Source organism: Schistocerca serialis, chromosome 1 (assembly GCF_023864345.2).
Source record: "Schistocerca serialis cubense isolate TAMUIC-IGC-003099 chromosome 1, iqSchSeri2.2, whole genome shotgun sequence".
NCBI lineage: Eukaryota > Metazoa > Arthropoda > Insecta > Orthoptera > Acrididae > Schistocerca > Schistocerca serialis.
This window is the reverse complement of record NC_064638.1, coordinates 894050024-894070222: the sequence shown is the minus strand read 5'-3', so window position 1 is coordinate 894070222 and position 20199 is coordinate 894050024. Positions and strand designations below refer to the sequence as shown.

At 45.9% G+C, this 20199-nt stretch overlaps 1 protein-coding gene across 2 annotated transcripts in view; it reads left to right on the top strand.

Annotated features, from left to right (window-relative positions):
* LOC126411514 (uncharacterized) overlaps window positions 1-20199 on the top strand; it is a 410659-nt gene that overhangs the window by 8498 nt on the left and 381962 nt on the right. For both annotated transcript variants that reach the window (XM_050081368.1, XM_050081369.1), the window contains exon 3: window positions 19554-19729. In XM_050081368.1, coding sequence (XP_049937325.1) covers window positions 19675-19729 — 55 coding nt within the window. In that variant the 5' untranslated portion in view covers window positions 19554-19674. The remainder of the gene's footprint in view (window positions 1-19553; window positions 19730-20199) is intronic.

Below are 20199 nucleotides of genomic sequence, written 5' to 3'. Positions count from 1 at the left end.
TATTACAAAATATATGGGATTGCTCACATCACTGGATGGTAATGAAGGGCATCATAATGCTATTCTAGACATCCCCACCAGTGTCCTGCCAGGGCCAAGTCCATTTCCATCCATTACCACGACCACCAGATTTAAATTGTTTCTGTTTGATACACCCTTGTAATGTGGAAAATAAGGAGAAGACTTAGTGACAATTTAGAGTTTTGAATTTGTCTGTAAGGGATGGAAAGCTGGTGATGTGAGTTTGAGTCTCAATCTGCCACACAAATGTACCAAATGTTCATTTTTTATGATCAATTTTGTCTTTTATTATAGTATTATCTTGGTAATTTTCTCATGTGTGTATTTTGTGCATTAAAGTTGTGATTATTGTTGACTGTACTAAGTATTTGACTTGAGACATTTTTTAATGTTACAGCTCATTTTCCTAAAACTGTTTTTGCATGACACTACAAAAAAATTCAATAGCATGTTAACCTTTTTGGAGAACCCCTGACAGAAGTCATATCAAAGTAAACATGTCTCATAATATTTTGTGAGGTAGCTCAGATAATGGGTGAATGTTACCTCTTTATTAGTGACATAATGAGCCAAGATTCAGTTATTCTTTGTAATCAAACTGTTTTGTGAAGCGGCAACCTTGACTTCAGTGCCATCCATAATGGGAAGTGCGTACGAGGGTAGTTCAGAGTATGTGAATACTTTTGTTCATCATGTGGCAACAGGAAATGATATGTTCACTAAACTCCACCTGATTTTCAAAATATTCCCCCTCAGTGGCTCCACATTGCGGCCTTTATTGTAGGAGTTCCAAAATTACTGTGGTGTAAAAAAGATGTGCCTTACATTAAGTCTTTAGTATATCAGGTGTCTTGAGTGTTTGCCCTGAACCAACCCCTCCCCCTCCCCCCTCTCTCCCACTTGTTATCATAACAACATTGAAAAAATTGAAACTTATGAAGTGCAGTCCAAAGCGACTGGAAAAAGACATAGGTGACTCTGGTGTTTAAGAAGGGTAAAAGAGGGGATCCGCAAAATTTCAGAGCAATATCCCTAACTTCTGTTTTCTGCAGAATCCTTGAACATATTCTTAGTTTGAATATAACAAATTTTCTTGGGACTGAGGAGCTTATGTCCATGAATCAGCGTGTTTTTAGAAAGCATCGGTCATGAGATACTCAGCTTGCTCTTTTCTCACATGATATACTGTGAACTATGGGTGAAAGGCAACAGGCAGATTGTATGTTGACACACTGCCCCACTGCAGGCTGTTAATGAAGGTAGGAGCATATGAAATAAGTTCACAGATATGTATGTGGCTCAAAGACTTCTTAAATAGTAGAGCCCAGTATGTTGTTCTTGATGGCGGGTGTTCATCAGAACAACGGTATCATCAGTAGCACCACAGGGAAGTGTGATAGGACCGCTGTTGTTCTCTATATACATAAATGAGTTGGCAGGCAGGGTGGGCAGCAATCTTCAGTTGTTTACTGATGATGCCATGGTGTACGGTAAGGTGCTGAAGCTGAATGACTGCAGGAAGATACAAGACGACTTAGACAAAATATCCAAGTAGGTGTGATGAATGGCAGCTGGCCTTAAATGTGGAAAAATGTAAGTTACTGCAGATGAGTAGGAAGACCAAACCTGTAATGTTCGGATACAGTATTGCAGTTGTTTAAATACCTGGGTGTGACATTCCAAAGCAATATGAGATGGAACGAGCATGTGAGGATTGTGGCAGGGAAAGTGAATGGTCAACTTGCCTTTGTTGGGAAAATTTTAGGAAAGAGTAATTCACCTGTAAAGGAAACTGCATGTAGGATGCTGATGAGACCTATTCTTGAGTACTGTTCAAGTATTTGGGATCATTACCAGGTCAGATTGAAGAAAGACATTGAAGCAAAAGGTGGGCTGCTAGATTTGTTACCAGTAGGTTTGAACAACATGTAAGTGTTACAGAGGTGCTTTAGGAACTTAAATAGCAATCCCTGGAAGGAAGGTGATTATCTTTCTGAGAAACGCTATTGAGGAAATTTAGAGAATTGGTATTTGAAGTTGACTGTCAAACAATTCTACTGTTGCCAACATACATTGCACATAAGTACCATGAAGATAAGATATGAGAAATTAGGGCTCATATGGAGGCATATAGGCAGTTGCTTTTCCCTCGCTCTATTTGCGAATTACAAACAAATGTCACTGCAGAAGTGGATAATCTCTGCTTTAAACTTGATTCAGTTCTTCACCAATTGTGCATAATGTCCATTTCTTATTGAAAATGACCTGTCAAGGAAAGCACGTGTTGCACACACAACAAGAAAACAGATGATTTTTACATTCTCTCAAGTATCAAGACTGTGTTGCTTCATATCACTGAACTATTATGCAAACATGGCCACATGGTTCACTTGTTACCATCTTCTCAACATCATTAACTAAGGCATGAGAATTTCCATGTGACGATGACTGTATACATTATAGTGTGGTGCAACATTTCAAACATTAATGGAAATAATTCTATTTAATTCTTTTAATGAAATTGGTTGACGAATGTATGTCTGAATTGTGGAGAAAGATAATTTAGGTACTACTCTGAAACTCAAGAAAATAGCTGCTGTAAACAAAAACCAGTCCTATTATAAATACCTGTAGTATATGGCCAGCTATTAGCTGTACTGCAGGTGCAACCACAATGGAGGGGTATTGTGGCGAGGCCAGAAAAACTTGTGGTTCCTGAAGAGGGCAGTAGCCTTTTCAATAGGAGCAGGGGCAACAGTGTGGATGACTGACTGATCTGGTCTAACATTAGCCAACATGTTGTTTTTACAAATATCTGAAAGAAAGGGGAAACTGCAGTAGCTAGCTATCCCATGAACATGCATTTGTACTGCATTGCTTAGTGATGATGGCATCCTCTTGGGCAAAATATCCCAGAAGCAAATAGTCCCCGATTTGGATTTCCAAGCATGGCTACGCAGGAGGATATAATCAGGAACAAACAAAACTGGCATTCTACAGGTTGGAGCATGGAATATTTGCTTCCTTAATTGGGTAGGTAGTTAAGCCCTTGAGGCCAATTTAGGAACTACTCGACTGAGTAGTAGTGGCTCCGCTCTCATAAACTGCAATGGCCGGGAGAGCCACGTGTTGACCACGTGCCCCTCCATATCTGCATCTAGTGATGCCTATGAGCTGAGGCTGACATGTCAGTTGGTCTGTACCACTGGGCCTTTCGAAACCTGCTCCGATGGAGAGAACTTAAAAAGAGAGATGGATAGGTTGAAGTTGGATACAGTGGGAATTAGTAAAGTGTGGTGTCAAAAGAACAGGACTTCTGGTCAGGTGAGTACAGGGTTATAAATACAAACTCAAACAGAAGTAACACAGGAATTGGTCTAATAATCAAAACGAAAATAGGAATGTGAGTGAGCTACTATGACCAGCTCAACGGATGCATTACTGTAGCCAAGATAGACACAGAGCCAACACCCACATGCAGGCACAATGGAATACAGACATCTAAAAAATGAGGTTGACAGAAAATGGAGAATGGCTAAGCAAGAATGGTTCGAGGACAAATACAAGGCTGTAGAAGCACATATGACTAAGGGAAAGATAGATGCCAACTATTGGAAAATTAGAGAGACCTTTGGAGATAAGAGAAGCAGCTGTATGAATATCAAGAACTCAGATGTAAAAACAGTTCTGGCGAAAGGGGGAATGCTGAAAGGTGGAAAGATTGTATAAAAGAGCTATATGTGGAAAATGAACTTGAAGGGAAGAAGAAGTAAATGAAAATGAGATAGGAGATATGATACTGGGAGAAGAATTTGACGTGGCACTAAGAGGCTTAAGCTGAAACAAGACTCCTATAGTTGACAACATTCCCTCACAATTATTGAGATTTTTGGGGGGGAAATACCCTCAGGGACTCAAACCTGGGACCTTTGCCTTTCGAAGACAATTGCTCCTCCGACTGAGCTATCGAAGCATGACTTGTGACCTGTTCCTTCGTCCAGTGCCTCTTCTCCTACCTTCTATATTTCACAGTCTGCACCGGAGTGTGGAATGATTTAAAATTCGTTAGCAGACTAAAACTTTGTGCCACACAAGATCTTGAACTTGGGACCTTTGTCTTTCATGGGCAAGTGCTGTATTGACTGAGATACCCAAGCATGATGTGCCACCCACCCTCACAGTTTTGGAAGATAGGTGATGAGGACTGGGGGCAGTAAAACTATGAGGGCAACTCGTGAGTGGTGCTTGGGAACCTCAGTTGGTAAAAAAGGCAAAGGTCACAGGTTCGAGTACTGGTATGGCACACAGTTTTGACCTGCCAGGGAGTTACAGAAAAAACTGATGACAAGGCCAGAGCAGGGTAGGGCGACATCGAATCGAGGGAATGTTTGCAAATAACCTTATGTTGGAAAAGCACCATTGTGGAATGACGGCCATGGAATGACAGCCGATCAGGGAGGAAAGTGTGGAAGTATTTCTGGAAAGAGAATGTGTTTTGTAAGGCACTATTATAAATATTCGACAACTATGAGAGTAGCAGTAACTATACGCACATCAAAAAAAGGTTTGCATCACCTCAGTTCCGAGAGTTCTGGAACCTGTACAGAAAATTGGAATAGAGATCAACATAAACATCATTTCTGCCCTTTTTATTGCTCACGAAAACCACATATAGAATGTTGTACCACCATACAGCGAGACCTTCAGAGGTGGTGATCCAGATTGCTGTACACATCGGTACCTCTAATGTACAGTAGCACGTCCTCTTGCATTGATGCTTGCCTGTATTCATAGTGGCATACTATCCACAAGTTGATCAAGCACTGTTGGTCCAGATTGTTCCACTCCTCAAGGGCGAATCAGCGTAGATCCCTTGGAGTGGTTGGTGGGTCACATCGTCTATAAACAGCCCTTTTATATCCCAGGCATGTTCGACAGGGTTCATGTCTGGAGAACATGCTGGCCACTCAAGTCGAGCGATGTTGTTATCCTGAAGGAAGTCATTCACAAGAGTGCACGATGGGGGTGCGAATTGTCGCCCATGAAGACGAATGTCTCCCCAATATGGCTGCACTATCGGTCAGAGGACGGCATTCACGTATCGTACAGCTGTTATGGCGTCTTCCATGACCACCAGCGGCATACGTTGGTCCCAGATAATGCCACCCCAAAACAGCAGCGAACCTCCACCTTGCTGCACTCCCTAGAGAGTGTATCTAAGGCGTTCAGCTTGACTGGATTGCCTCCAAATCCGTCTCCGATGATTGTCTGGTTGAAGGCAAATGCAAAACTCACTGTTGAAGAGAATGTGATGCCAATCCTGAGTGGTCCATACGGCATGTTGATCCCATCTGTGCCGCACAGCATGGTGACATGGTTGCATGGTTGCAAAGATGGTTGAGTAGGGGGAAAAAGCTGTTACGGCCCCACTCTCCATTGTTGCTAGATGTGTCCGAGACAGTGGTGATGATATCATCCAAGATGCTGGCCTGTAGACTTGGCAACAACACATGACGTCATCCAACATGGCGGTTGTGACGTCATCCAAGATGGCGGATTTTGGCAGGAAGATAGGTCCACTGGGCTACCTCCACTAACCAAACCCCAGCTCCCCTCCCCACCCCTCCCCAATAAAATGAAGGGAAGTTCAAATTCCATCAGAACAATGCAACATACCTCTACCTACCTAAGACAATGGTGGGAAGATAGGTCACTTGCGCTCGTGTTCACCGCTGTCGACATGATCCCTCTCTCTACCCACGTTCCAGCGAAGACCTAATTGCCGAGTGACTTACTCTCGCAGATGCTGGAGAAATCTGTTCCAGAATAGCACAGGGTGCATTGATCCTCATGATCCTAACGGGAAATTCGAGCAGTGTCTAGCCGAGCTTACCTGCCCCAGCGCGACTGATGTATCCGCAAAATGCACGTGCATAACTACACACCATTGCAAGTGGATCTAATAAGGTTCTCTATGTTATACTGATGTCATATGGCTATGTAAAACAAGAACCAAGTCGACCTCTCGGAAATTCTATAGATCATCAAATACATACAAGACTCACAAGAATATTGGGAAGCAGGAAGATATTTACCAGTCTTACTAGAATTAAATATTACGATTTCTGCTGCAATCTGACACCAATCGATTTACAAGTAATGTCTCCTCTTGATTGCTGTGGTTCTGGAACGATTCTCACTATCTATAGCACACTTAATTTTCCACGTAAAAATCTCTCTCATCCCCTCGCAGTTATCATTGCGCTGAATCTATACGTCCCTCACGATAGGACACACGCTCATTTCCTCTGGTCATGTCACAACATAAGCCACAGTAACATTACACTGCAATATATACACATTTTACACAAACAGTGCAGTTATCTTCTCTATCTGTACAGCGCCTGGAAAAGTTATTCTATACCTACACTCACACCAGCTGTATGTCTCGATTCTCCTCAGTCCTAGGAAATTATCTGACAAAGTCTTCGAATCAGTGCTTCTGGAAGGTGCTGCATCCTGCCGAGATTCTCTCAAACAACTGTAATGAAGGACATGCGTCTGGAACTGTGTATGATAATGAATACCGCACCTGCGGACGTAATGATTGGAAAGACATCACCTACGTGAGTTGGTGTACTGTAATCAACATCACTATTGATAGTACAACAAGGAAAATGCGAGGGTACGCTTAGGGGTGCCAACGAGGGGATGTATTGTTATAGCTGTATTGGCTATCCTGTTTGTACACTATAGCAGGTCCAGCTGAACACTTGCATTGTTATATTGTGCAGCTGTTTTTACATCATTCATATAGCTATTGGCCGCCAGATACTTGTACATATACCGTGAAGACAGACAGCATAATCACATACACCTCAGGTATACTCGCGACATCAGATATTTCCCGCTGTCATCCACTCCCAATGCGTGTCACATTCTGGGGATGGCTAGCACCAAAACAGTGATTTCATACGTGACTGGAATATGAGGAATCAGTCAGAACGGGATGCAGAGGCATTAGCTATTCCATCAATGTGACTGATGAGTTTAAATGTAGTTTGGAAATCGACGCCAACGCCGTAAAACTCTTCCAATTTCCTTATTTTGTAAATGACTTTTATTTAAAATCATCGAGGGTGTGCAGTGTGTTATGGTAACAGCAGTAACAATATGATTCACACCGTGTGACATCTAGAGGTAGCCCAATTGGCCTATCTTTCCTCCAAAATTCAAACTTCCCACCAGGAGGGCTTGGCATGGGGGTGTGGCTCTTCCCAGCCATTTTGGGTGACTGTACTCGCATCATCAGCTGACGTCACGGCAGCCATCTTGAATGACGTCAATCGCGTCACAGTGCGACGTCTTGGATAACTGTACTTTGGGGTGATGTCCTTGTTGTCTGCGAGAAGCCATGCATCAGAACGTCTTAATAAATGACGTCAATCGCATCATCAGCTGATGTCACAGCAGCCATCTTGAATGAAGTCAATCACGTCACAGTGCAATGTCTTGGATAATGGTACTTTGGGGTGACGTCATTGTTGTCTGCGAGAGGCAGTGGAACAGAACCTGACACAGACCTCAAAGTCGTGGCAGAAAAACAAAATGTTTGGCAGTGTACAAAGCATGTTAGAGCAGAAAAAAATGCAATTTTTCAAACAACGAGACAGGGCCACAGGGGGCGTCTCTTGCGACTTACAGCATCGTCTGCAGGATACGATCATCCTCCTAGAGTAAAGGTGATGGAACTTTAAACCGGTCTGTGCGGTTGATCAATACCTGTATATTTAATAGGATTGTCACATTTGCTCGATGCCTGCACGCATGCGGTATTTGTTTTCGATATATGGGAGGAGAGAGGTGCAGTAAAGTTCTTATCTAATGCTCTATTGGATGAAGTTAGTTGAGCTTTTATAGTTCGTAATTTTCCTCTGATGGATGGTACAGGATAAAGAAAATAGCATGTCAGGGAGATAGATGTGAATGGACATGGATCTGTAGTACATGTTTGTAGTTTGGGGGTGCACCAGAGTTACAGGAGCAAAAATCCTCATCCTTCTCTCAGTTCCCGTTTCCATCGAATAGTCAAATCACAGTCCTGTCATAGCTTGGCCTGTTTCTACATGGTATGCAGAAAGTGGTAAATATAGTTTCCTCCAACTACTACTCAATTCCGACTTACATTGGAATGATCACATGCGCAAAGCTGCAGGGATGGTAGTGCAGAGTGTGAGAGGACATTTGCAGGAAGTATAGGGACTACATAAAGCGAGGCTGGAATTTTACTATAGCAGATAGGTTCAAGAGAGGTGACTCATTTCGAGATATGAGAGTGCCAGAAATATGATTCACTAATGGCTGTAATCATTAAAAGACCCCTCCATAGGATACAATGCGGGTATATGCTTGAATGGAGGGACTTGATTCCAAATCCCAGACAGCATTTCTAGCAGGTAGCGCAGCATTAGAGATCAGAAAATTTAGTCTACATTTATTACGACCTCAGTCAGCACACCATCTACTGTTTGTGATCCTTCTCAATCAACCATTGCCTATAGCCCAGCGGATATATCACCAAACCTCTGACATGGCATTGAGACAGAGTGTGTTACAAATACTGTAGAAATACCTAGCTGCGGTGGCGTGAGGGATTCGCAAATACCAGTTTCATACCACGTACCGTTGTTGAATCACTATCTAAATTGGGTAATTTTGTTACGAGGTTACACTGTCGGCGACGTGTAAGGGCACTGTTTGTCTGATACTATACACTCCAGCGTTCACAATCACGGTATCTGTCTGGACAAAAAACCACCTCATTCAGAGGTAGTGTCATACCTCGATTTGTAAAGCAGGTATAGCTTTTAACATGGATACTTGTATGTACCTGTAGAACCAAGACTGCTTATGATATGGTTGTGTGTTTTTTTTTTAACGTCTCGCTGTTTGTAAGACGTATATGCCTCTCTTTCTAGGATACAGTGGTACCACTCGAAAGAAAACGTATTAGACATGTCCATCCATCGTTGATTTTCTGTCAGTATTATTTAGTATTGCCAGCAATCAGTTATTGACGAAGTATTATATTTAATAGTAGGGGATGTGTGATAGGTTCACCTTGAGCTTCAGACTTATAAAGTATGTGTTTGTGTTCCGACATGTGCAAAGGAATGTATGGGATTGGCGTGGGATACTGTGATGGCGAAGGGATACATTGCCAAATCATAAGAATAGTAGAGATATTTGTATTTCCAGAGCCACAGCCGTCAGCAGGATGTATTTCCAATACTTCGCTCATTGTCGAATGCCATTCAGCTGAAACGGGTATCCTAACATTTAATTCTAAGTATATCGATCAAATATATATGTGAACAATTTCGCAGGATGATTCTGTCTATGCGCGGTCTGTGGTGGTTCAAATGGCTCTGAGCACTATGGGACTCAACTGCTGCGGTCATTAGTCCCCTAGAACTTAGAACTAGTTAAACCTAACTAACCTAAGGACATCACAAACATCTATGCCCGAGGCAGGATTCGAACCTGCGACCGTAGCGGTCTTGCGGTTCCAGACTGCAGCGCCTTTAACCGCACGGCCACTTCGGCCGGCACGGTCTGTGGTGGGACTGATCCACGTTTCCCGTTAACGGCTGGAGCCGTCCAAATGGAAAGGCCTGTTGGAATGCACGAATGTAGCTGAGTTAAGTGTGTCGACCTCCAGACGGCAGAATAACGAACTAATACTTAGTATGTGTTGGGTAACTTTCGTGATCACGTGGAAATTTGAGAAGATTGAATAGGCACGTGTGATTGCGCTGGACCATTATTCCCTCCCATGTAGATTGTTCGGTTGACTGCTTCTGCACATTTCGCGCCTTTATTTAGTTGAGCGAACATCGATTGTGGTGTGTGCATCTAGCAGATGAAAGATTGGTTTGCTGGTTCTCTAGATATGAGAAACAAGAAGTTCCGACAGGTGGCGACACTATACCTGGCCTTCAGAATCGCGTCTGTAACGGAAGTGCGTTCCATGCGGAGAGCTGTCAATGAGTTTCTTTTGGTGAAAAACCAGAGCATTGCAGGTGTTCATAGGTTCTTGCGGAATGTACACTGATCAGCCAGAACATTATGACCACCTACCTAATAGCCGCTAAGCCCATCTTTGGCACAAGTAACAGCGGCGACGCGTCGTGGCATGCAAGCAATGAGGCCTTGAGAGAACGATGGAGGGAATGGGCACCACATCTGCTCGCTCAAGTCACCTAATTCCCGTAAATTCCGGGGAGGGAGGCGATGAATTCTGACGCCACTTTCAATGTGTTCGATCGGATTCAGATTTGGTCAACACATCAATTGGAACTCGCCATTGTGTTCCTCAAACCTCTCCATCGCACTCCTGGCCTCGTGATATGACGCATTATCTTGTTGAAAAATATCACTCCCGTCAAGAAACACGATCGTCACGAAGGCGTGTAGTACGTGTTCTGCAGCCAGCGTACGATACTTCTTGGTCGTCATGGCTCTTGCCCGAACTCAACTGGACCCATGGATGCCGACGTGAATGTCCTCCAGAGCATAATGGAGCCGCCGCCAGCTTGCCTCCGTCCCGCAGTACAGATGTCAAGGAGCTGTTCCCCTGGATGACGACGGATTCGCGCCCTGCCATCGGCATGATGAAGAAGGTATCGGGATTCATCAGACCATGCAACGCTCTGCCACTGCTCCAACGTCCAGTGCCGATGGTCACATGCCCATTTCAGTGTAATTGCCGATGTCGTTGTTTTAACATTGGCACATGCATGGGTCGTCGGCTGTGGAGGCCCAAGAGTGTTCGATGCACTGTGTATTCAGAGACACTTTTACTCCGCCTAGCACTGAAGTCTGCCGTTAGTTCCGTCACAATTCGCCTCCTGTTTCTGTTTTGTCAGTCAGGCAGCCTACGACGTACGACATCTGTAATGAGGGGTGGCTGACCACCCCCAAGACGTCTAGTCGTGGTTTCATCTTGGTTCTGCCACGAGTTGAAGACACTCACCCCACCTCTCTTCGAACACCTGACAAGTCGTGCAGTTTCTGATATGATCGTGTCGTCCTCTTTCAAGCTCAAATAGATCGCGCTCATTCCCCATTCTACACACGGACCGCACGCTCACTGATACTACACAACGTGTGTCTGTCTGACTAGCAGTCATTCCTCGCCAGGTGACGCCTGGGCGGGCTTATATAGATATACACTACTGGCCATTAAAATTGCTACACGACGAAGGTGACGTGTTATAGACGCGAAATTTAACAGACAGGAAGAAGATGCTGTGATATGCAAATGATTAGCTTTTGAGAGCAATCACACAAGGTTGACGCCGTTGGCGACACCTACAACGTGCTGACATGAGGAAAGTTTCCAACCGATTTCTCATACACAAACAGCAGTTGACCGACGTTGCCTGGTGAAACGTTGTTGTGATGCCTCGTGTAAGGAGGAGAAATGCGTACCATCACGTTTCCGACTTTGATAAAGGTCGCATTGTAGCCTATCGCGATTGTGGTTTATCGTATCGCGACATTGCTGCTCGCGTTGGTCGAGATCCAATGACTGTTAGCAGAATATGGAATCGGTGGGTTCAGGAGGGTAATACGGAACGCCGTGCTGGATCCCAACGGCCTCGTATCACTAGCAGTCGAGATGACAGGCATCTTATCCGCATTGCTGTAACGGGTTGTGCAGCCACGTCTCGATCCTTGAGTCAACAGATGGGGACATTTGCAAGACAACAACCATCTGCACGAACAGTTCGACGACGTTTGCAGCAGCATGGACTATCAGCTCGGAGACCATGGCTGCGGTTACCATTGACGCTGCATCACAGACAGGAGTGCCTGCGATGGTGTACTCAACGACGAACCTGGGTGCACGAATGGCAAAGCGTCATTTTTTCGGATGCATCCAGGTTATGTTTACAGAATCATGATGGTCGCATCTGTGTTTGGCGACATCGCGCTGAACGCACATTGGAAGCGTGTATTCGTCATCGCCATACTGGCGTATCACCCGGCGTGATGGTATGAGGTGCCACTGGTTACACGCCTCGGTCACCTCTTGTTCGCATTGACGGCACTTTGAACAGTGGACGTTATATTTCAGATGTGTTACGACCCGTGGCTCTACCCTTCATTCGATCCCTGCGAAACCCTACAGTTCTGCAGGATAATGCACGACCGTATGTTGCAGGTCCTGTACGGGCCTTTCTGGATACAGAAAATGTTCGACTGCTGCCCTGGCCAGCACATTCTCCAGATCTCTCACCAACTGAAAACGTCTGGTCAATGGTGGGGCCGAGCAACTGGCTCGTCACAATATGCCAGTCACTAGTCTTGATGAACTGTGGTATCGTGTTGAAGCCGCATGGGCAGCTGTACCTGTACACGCCATCCAAGCTCTGCTTGACTCAATGCCCAGGCGTATTAAGGCCGTTATTATGGTGGTTGTTCTGGGCACTGATTTCTCAGGATCTATGCACCCAAATTGCGTGAAAATGTAATCACGTGTCAGTTCTAGTATAATATATTTGTCCAATGAATACCCGTTTATCATCTGCATTTCTTCTTGGTGTAGCAGTTTTAATGGCCAGTAGTGTAGTAGGTCGGTGGTCTTGTTATGGCTGATCAGTGAATACGGAGGACTGGCAATGAACAAAAGCCAGGTAACTCGGTGGATGTGGCGTCTGTCATCATCACAACAAGATCACGCGAAACAGTCCGGTCTCCCGAGTGCTGGCCGGTCGCACACAGCTGTGGCCCCTGCAATGTTGGAATGTGTGGGCTCTCCCATTCGAGGTTATCGACGGATCACAGTCAGACACCGCTCTGTGCAGCTGGACGTACCTGTTGGCAGTGCTGACAAACTCGTCCACCGGTTGCGATACTCAAAGGTGTGTACCCGCTGTGTGCCTCGCCGTCCAACAGGAGACAATAAGGAACGATGGTTTGCGCGTTACGAGAGTGATCGTGACTTTGTTTGTCGAACGTCATCACAGGCGGTGAGATATGGGTTCAGCACTTCGAACCGCAAGGAGAACGGCAATCCATGGAATGACTTCACACCACCTCTCCTCAGAGAAAAACGTACAAAGGCGCACCTCAACCGATAATGTCACGGCTACGGTCTTCTCGGGCTCTGAAGGGGTTATTCTGCTTGGTGTCCTCCCTCATGGTGTATTATGCTACCCTCAGCAAATTGAAGAAACGACTTCTGTATGTTAGTCACCACAAAAATGTAAACAAACTTTTCCTTCCCCATGATAACCCATGACATCACACAAGTCTGCCCGCCCACAAGGAGATCCCGAAGTTGCCTTAGACTGTTCTTGTTGATCCATCCTACAGCCCGGATCTCGCACTTCCCGACTTCCATTTGTTTGGTCCAAAGAAGGAGGAACTCCACGGGAAGGCGTACGTGGATGTGGGGAGGTTATTGATGCAACAAGACGTTTTATCCGACGTCGGCCACTAGATTGATACCATGCGGGCGTATATGTTCTCTTAGTAAGGCGGCGTGAGGCCGTCGCATTGAACAGGGATTGTGCTGAAAAATACGAGTCTGTAGCCAAGAGAGTGGAGAACAATATGGTGTATTGGAATCCTGACACTAACTTGCTCCCAGAGGAAAATGTGTTGCATTACTTACTGTACGACCCTCGTGTTACGAAAATGGCAACACAGGAATGCAGCTATTATCGGTAACACATTCATTGACAATAATATGTCAATCAGGTTCAAGTTGAAAAGGGTATTTTTGTCACAGAGTGTGTCAATAGGTGCACTCCAAAGTTTCCATTTTTGTAATATGTAAGGTGTTTTGTTCGAGTTTTGAACCAGATGATGGTTTGTAACCGAAACGAATAGCACATTAAAAGAACCAAAAACAGCTGTGTGTTATGAATTTTGTGAAACATATTTGCGCTGTTGACAACTGTTTGATGGAAATGTTCATAATCCTTTTCCTTTCCTATATAATTCAGTGATGAGAATAAGTAAACAATTCACAAGTAAAGTCAATAACAATTATCTATGGCGTTTATTCGCTGTAGGCGTACAACACCTTAGGATGCCTTCTGCGTAGCTACATCACAACGATAAATTGAATTTTTGCCATCAAATAATTGTCAAGATATATTTTTGCTAATTGACTCAGTAAGCTCTAATACTAAAATAAGGCCTAAAAAAAATCTGTTGCGCTAAATGAGGGTCTTAAAATGGCGGTTGTGACTTATATTTTCTGATAGCTGGCTTGTAGAACGAATACGACTGCAGCGATATTTCAATTACACGCGCAAGCGTCTCTGGAATCTAACCCAACTGAATCAAAGATAAGGAACTAGCGGAAAAGTGGCTCGAAATAAATTAATATGTTATAACATTATGCCTTACAGTACGAAATGTTCACTATTTTACTGCAATGCTGTTTCTGCAGTACAGTTTCTTATCTTAACAAATTAATGGCATTACGGTACATTTAGCGAAGCTGCTTTAATAGTCAAGCTTTACTTAGTAAACATCACAGAAAATTCGAGTCTGACGTAGTCAGCCATGGATAGGTTCAAAAGGTTCAAATGGCTCTGAGCACTATGGGACTTAACTGCTGTGGTCATCAGTCCCCTAGAACTTAGAACTACTTAAACCTAACTAACCTGAGGACATCACACACATCCATGCCCGAGGCAGGATTCGAACCTGCGACCGCAGCAGTCGCGCGGTTCCGGACTGAGCGCCTAGAACCGCTAGACCCATGGATAGGAATTTGAAACTTGCATAGTTCTGATGTTCAGCTAATTTAATTATAACTGCGCTCTTTAACGTAACTGTTGGGGCAAGTTAGTTTAAATGCAAACACTTCCGACCGCTCGTCGCTGATTGGCTGCTGCTCAACAACGGTGCATTTCAGAGCTACGGCTGTTTGGAAAATTTTGCCCAATTCGACGTACCGTACCCTTTTCTGACCGCATATTGGGTTGTTTTTCGCCAACTTGTATGTGAAGCATTTTGCTCGTTTCCAGACTGAACCTGTTTGGCCAGCTGAGTGTCAAGTAAAATTGAGTCGTTTTCTAAATTTTGGTACAAAGAAGGAAGAAGGATTTGGATTTAACATGACGAATTTGCCTTAAACGATCTATGGAAACCTTCTTAAATTTTGGAGCTTGGAAGAGTGTCCAGTGAGGGAGGCTGTAAAGCTTCTGGACTCCGTACTCACGCAGGCAGTCTCGCGCGTCTGGAGTAGCGGTCTCTGCTATTCGTACTACAGGGCTACCGGCATACTGTTTTGTTGTACCAGCGCGGAGCAGGGCACTTCGATCATGTCGTTGATGGACTTCGATTTTTTCGGGAGCGTATGTGCAACGGGACTCACAATCGGAATTGAATCAGTAATGTGGTTTCAAATGGTTCAAATGGCTCTAAGCACTATGGGACTTAACATCTGAGGTCATCAGTCCCCTAGATTGAGAACTACTTAAACCTAACTAACTTAAGGACATCACACACATCCTTGCCCGAGGCAGGATTCTAACCTGCGACCGTAGCAGCAGCGCGGCTCCGGACTGAAGCGCCTAGAACCGCTCGGTCACAGCGGCCGGCTTAATGTGGTTTCTAGAATAGTTTTTCCTCAGATGGTATTACCTCTCAGGACAAATGGTTCAAATGGCTCTGAGCACTATGGGACTTAACATCTATGGTCATCAGTCCCCTAGAACTTAGAACTTCTTAAACCTAACTAACCTAAGGACAGCACACAACACCCACCCATCACGAGGCAGAGAAAATCCCTGACCCCGCCGGGAATCGAACCCGGGAACCCGGGCGTGGGAAGCGAGAACGCTACCGCACGACCACGAGATGCGGGCCCTCTCAGGACATTTAAAGGCTCTTGACATTATTGTTTGTCACCTAAATAGGTCAACCGTCGGAACAGTCTTGGCAAATAAACTATTTTTACGACTCAATTAAAAAAAAAGGATGTACGACGAAGGAATTACCCGTATGGGATGGAAATACACTCCTGGAAATTGAAATAAGAACACCGTGAATTCATTGTCCCAGGAAGGGGAAACTTTATTGATACATTCCTGGGGTCAGATACATCACATGATCACACTGACAGAACCACAGGCACATAGACACAGGCAACAGAGCATGCACAATGTCGGCACTAGTACAGTGTATATCCACCTTTCGCAGCAATGCAGGCTGCTATTCTCCCATGGAGACGATCGTAGAGATGCTGGATGTAGTCCTGTGGAACGGCTTGCCATGCCATTTCCACCTGGCGCCTCAGTTGGACCAGCGTTCGTGCTGGACGTGCAGACCGCGTGAGACGACGCTTCATCCAGTCCCAAACATGCTCAATGGGGGACAGATCCGGAGATCTTGCTGGCCAGGGTAGTTGACTTACACCTTCTAGAACACGTTGGGTGGCACGGGATACATGCGGACGTGCATTGTCCTGTTGGAACAGCAAGTTCCCTTGCCGGTCTAGGAATGGTAGAACGATGGGTTCGATGACGGTTTGGGTGTACCGTGCACTATTCAGTGTCCCCTCGACGATCACCAGTGGTGTACGGCCAGTGTAGGAGATCGCTCCCCACACCATGATGCCGGGTGTTGGCCCTGTGTGCCTCGGTCGTATGCAGTCCTGATTGTGGCGCTCACCTTCACGGCGCCAAACACGCATACGACCATCATTGGCACCAAGGCAGAAGCGACTCTCATCGCTGAAGACGACACGTCTCCATTCGTCCCTCCATTCACGCCTGTCGCGACACCACTGGAGGCGGGCTGCACGATGTTGGGGCGTGAGCGGAAGACGGCCTAATGGTGTGCGGGACCGTAGCCCAGCTTCATGGAGACGGTTGCGAATGGTCCTCGCCGATACCCCAGGAGCAACAGTGTCCCTAATTTGCTGGGAAGTGGCGGTGCGGTCCCCTACGGCACTGCGTAGGATCCTACGGTCTTGGCGTGCATCCGTGCGTCGCTGCGGTCCGGTCCCAGGTCGACGGGCACGTGCACCTTCCGCTGACCACTGGCGACAACATCGATGTACTGTGGAGACCTCACGCCCCACGTGTTGAGCAATTCGGCGGTACGTCCACCCGGCCTCCCGCATGCCCACTATACGCCCTCGCTCAAAGTCCGTCAACTGCTCATACGGTTCACGTCCACGCTGTCGCGGCATGCTACCAGTGTTAAAGACTGCGATGGAGCTCCGTATGCCACGGCAAACTGGCTGACACTGACGGCGGCGGTGCACAAATGCTGCGCAGCTAGCGCCATTCGACGGCCAACACCGCGATTCCTGGTGTGTCCGCTGTGCCGTGCGTGTGATCATTGCTTGTACAGCCCCCTCGCAGTGTCCGGAGCAAGTATGGTGGGTCTGACACAATGGTGTCAATGTGTTCTTTTTTCCATTTCCAGGAGTGTAGGTACAGTAGATGTTATGTATATCTAGAGAAAAACAGATGATTACAGTTTCAGAAAAAATGGATGATTCATTCATGAGAAGGAGTTTCACAAATTGAACACGTCAACAACGCGTTAGTCAGCCTCTGGCCCTTATGCAAGCAGTTATTCGGCTTGGCATTGAATGAGAGAGTTGTTGAGTGTCCTGATGGACACTGTGCCAAATTCTGTCCAATTGGCGCACTAGACCGTCAAAATCCCTAGCTTGTTGAAGGGTCCTGCCCATTATGTGCTAAATGTTCTCATTTGGGGAGAGATCTGGTGACCTTGCTGTCCAAGGTAGAAATTGGCAAGCACGAAGACAAGTAGTAGAAACTCATGCCGTGTCCGGACGGGCATTATCTTGCTGAAATGTAAGCCCAGATTGGGAAGGGCAACAAAACGGGGCATAGAATATCGTGGACGAACTGCTGTGCTGTAAGGCTGCCGCGGATGACAACCAAAGGAAACCCGTTATGAAAAGGAATGGCACCCCAGACCACCACTCGAGGTTGTCGTGCCATATGTGGGCCGACAGTCAGGTGGTATCCCACAGCTCTTCAGGGCGTCTCCAGACATGTCTTCACTGGTCATCAGGTCGCAATTCCAAGTGGGACTCATCACAGCAGACATTTATACTCCAGTCAATGAGAGTCCAGGCTGAATGTGTCCAACATCACTGCAAACGGGCTTGTTGGTGTACGGAGGTCAATGGTAGTCAGCGCAAGTGGCGCCATGAGGTCTGTCCCCTTTCTGTGAGCCGTCTATTAACGGTCCTTGTAGTCACTGAAGTACCAGTTGTACGTCGAATCGATGAGAATGATGAATATGGGTCTCTGAGTGCTCGGTCCTCACCTTCTTCTCGTCTTTCTAGGTCGACTGCTTCCTTCTTGACGCCGTGTTCGGCCGTGGTTCACCCATTCCTGCGATTTTCTGATTACTCCAGCCGGCTTCTTGGAGCCCAATTGCACGTCCTCTCTCAAATGCTGATATCTACGTGTATTGTTCTCGCACCTGTCTGTGAGGCACGTAGTTACTCTCCGACCGAGTACACAGAATGAATTTCGCCAGTACTTTTTACCCTTGTACAACACGTCCCCTGTTTACCATCCTTGCCAACAGCTTCACACATTCGTCCATCGACCGTCACAGTTTTCAATTTTGCGTTTTCCGTCGATACCTGTTGCAATATCAGTTTGTGTCCCTTAGCATAACTGCCTCGGAGTACATCGTATTTTTTCGCAGGATGTATTTAACTAAGTTTTATCTTTCAAGACGAGCAAAAGAACTTTAAAGACGTAGATGTTAGTGTTTCTGTGCAGTAACCGAAATTTCGCAACAATTATAAGACAAGAAGGAATGGTAGGTATTCGAAGGTGGCATTTTACGGGTCACATAGACACTAGCTGAGCTACCGCTGGTGAGAGAAAGGTGCTTCAGCGAGATTTTGTAGAGAGACGGAAAATTATTTTCTACTTTCCACCATCCCGCCGATAGCACTTAAGTTTGGGTGGCTTATACCAGGACACCGCTCAAGTCTGTGAGACACGTATCAGGCAAGGTCAACTGTGGACACTGAGCGTTTAAAGGTGGGGGTAGTGCAGATGGTCACAGACTACTTTGGCTTGCGCAAGAGTGTACAGCAACCGCTGCAAAATCTCGAAGAAAGACGCCTAGTATATCGTGGAAAACTAGTGGGAAAACTCTTAGAAGTGGTTTTTCAAAGTGGAATCTACGAATATCCTTCACCTCCCTTTTGCCGTGGGGCGCGTAAGAATAAGTGTGGACTTGTAACTTCTCTCCAAGAGGCGTATGGTGCTGTTTTCCGCACGGCTCGTTCCTGATTGTAATAGGCAGAAAATGCAATTATGATGTAATGGAAGCAGACTCTGCCTAGTTCTTCACAATTGTTTGCAGGCTACAGAGGTGGATGTGGACTATTGAAAGACGGTTCGAGACGTCGGATAGCGTTCGGTAGTTTTCGACAACAATCGGCAGCGGCCGTGCGCCTTCGTGCACCGTGAGAGCAAGATCGATGTTGGCAGGGCAGTCCGCGTGGCGGCGCTGGAGTCGGGCCCAGCGAGTCAGCCGAGCTAACGGACTCCGGCTGAAGAGTGAGCGCCAGCAGCAGCAAGAGCGGCACCACCACTGCCAGACACTGCCGACATGGACCGCCGGCCAATCATCGCCTTGCTCCTGCTGGTCGTCTGCGTGCACTCAGGTAAACCCCACGCAGCTCCCCAGCTTTTGCAGAATGCCGAGTCCCTGTCATAGGCGGGAACCCATCCACTGCATCGCTTGTTATGAGGGCACAGCTTAGATAACACTTCGCGTTCTTTTGAGAACAGCATAGAATGGTAGACAGCAGTTCGATGTTCATGACTTGGGGACATTTTAATTTGTCGCACTGTATTAGCTACCATGAGCTACATTTGCCTGGGTATGCACAATTTAATGAATTCTACCCCATGCTCTACGATAAAACTAAAAAGTACTTGGCGCACAGCCAAACGTGAAAAAATATTCGACATGCATGACAGTAGGAGTGGCAGTATCTCGATTATGTAACGTGTGACTGGAACACGAAACTAAGATATTAACACAGGAGCAAAAATTTACACAATACGCGTGACGGGTAGTTTTCTGCATTTACGTCGACATGACTTGGGATGATGGCAGTGTGAGGTTTGT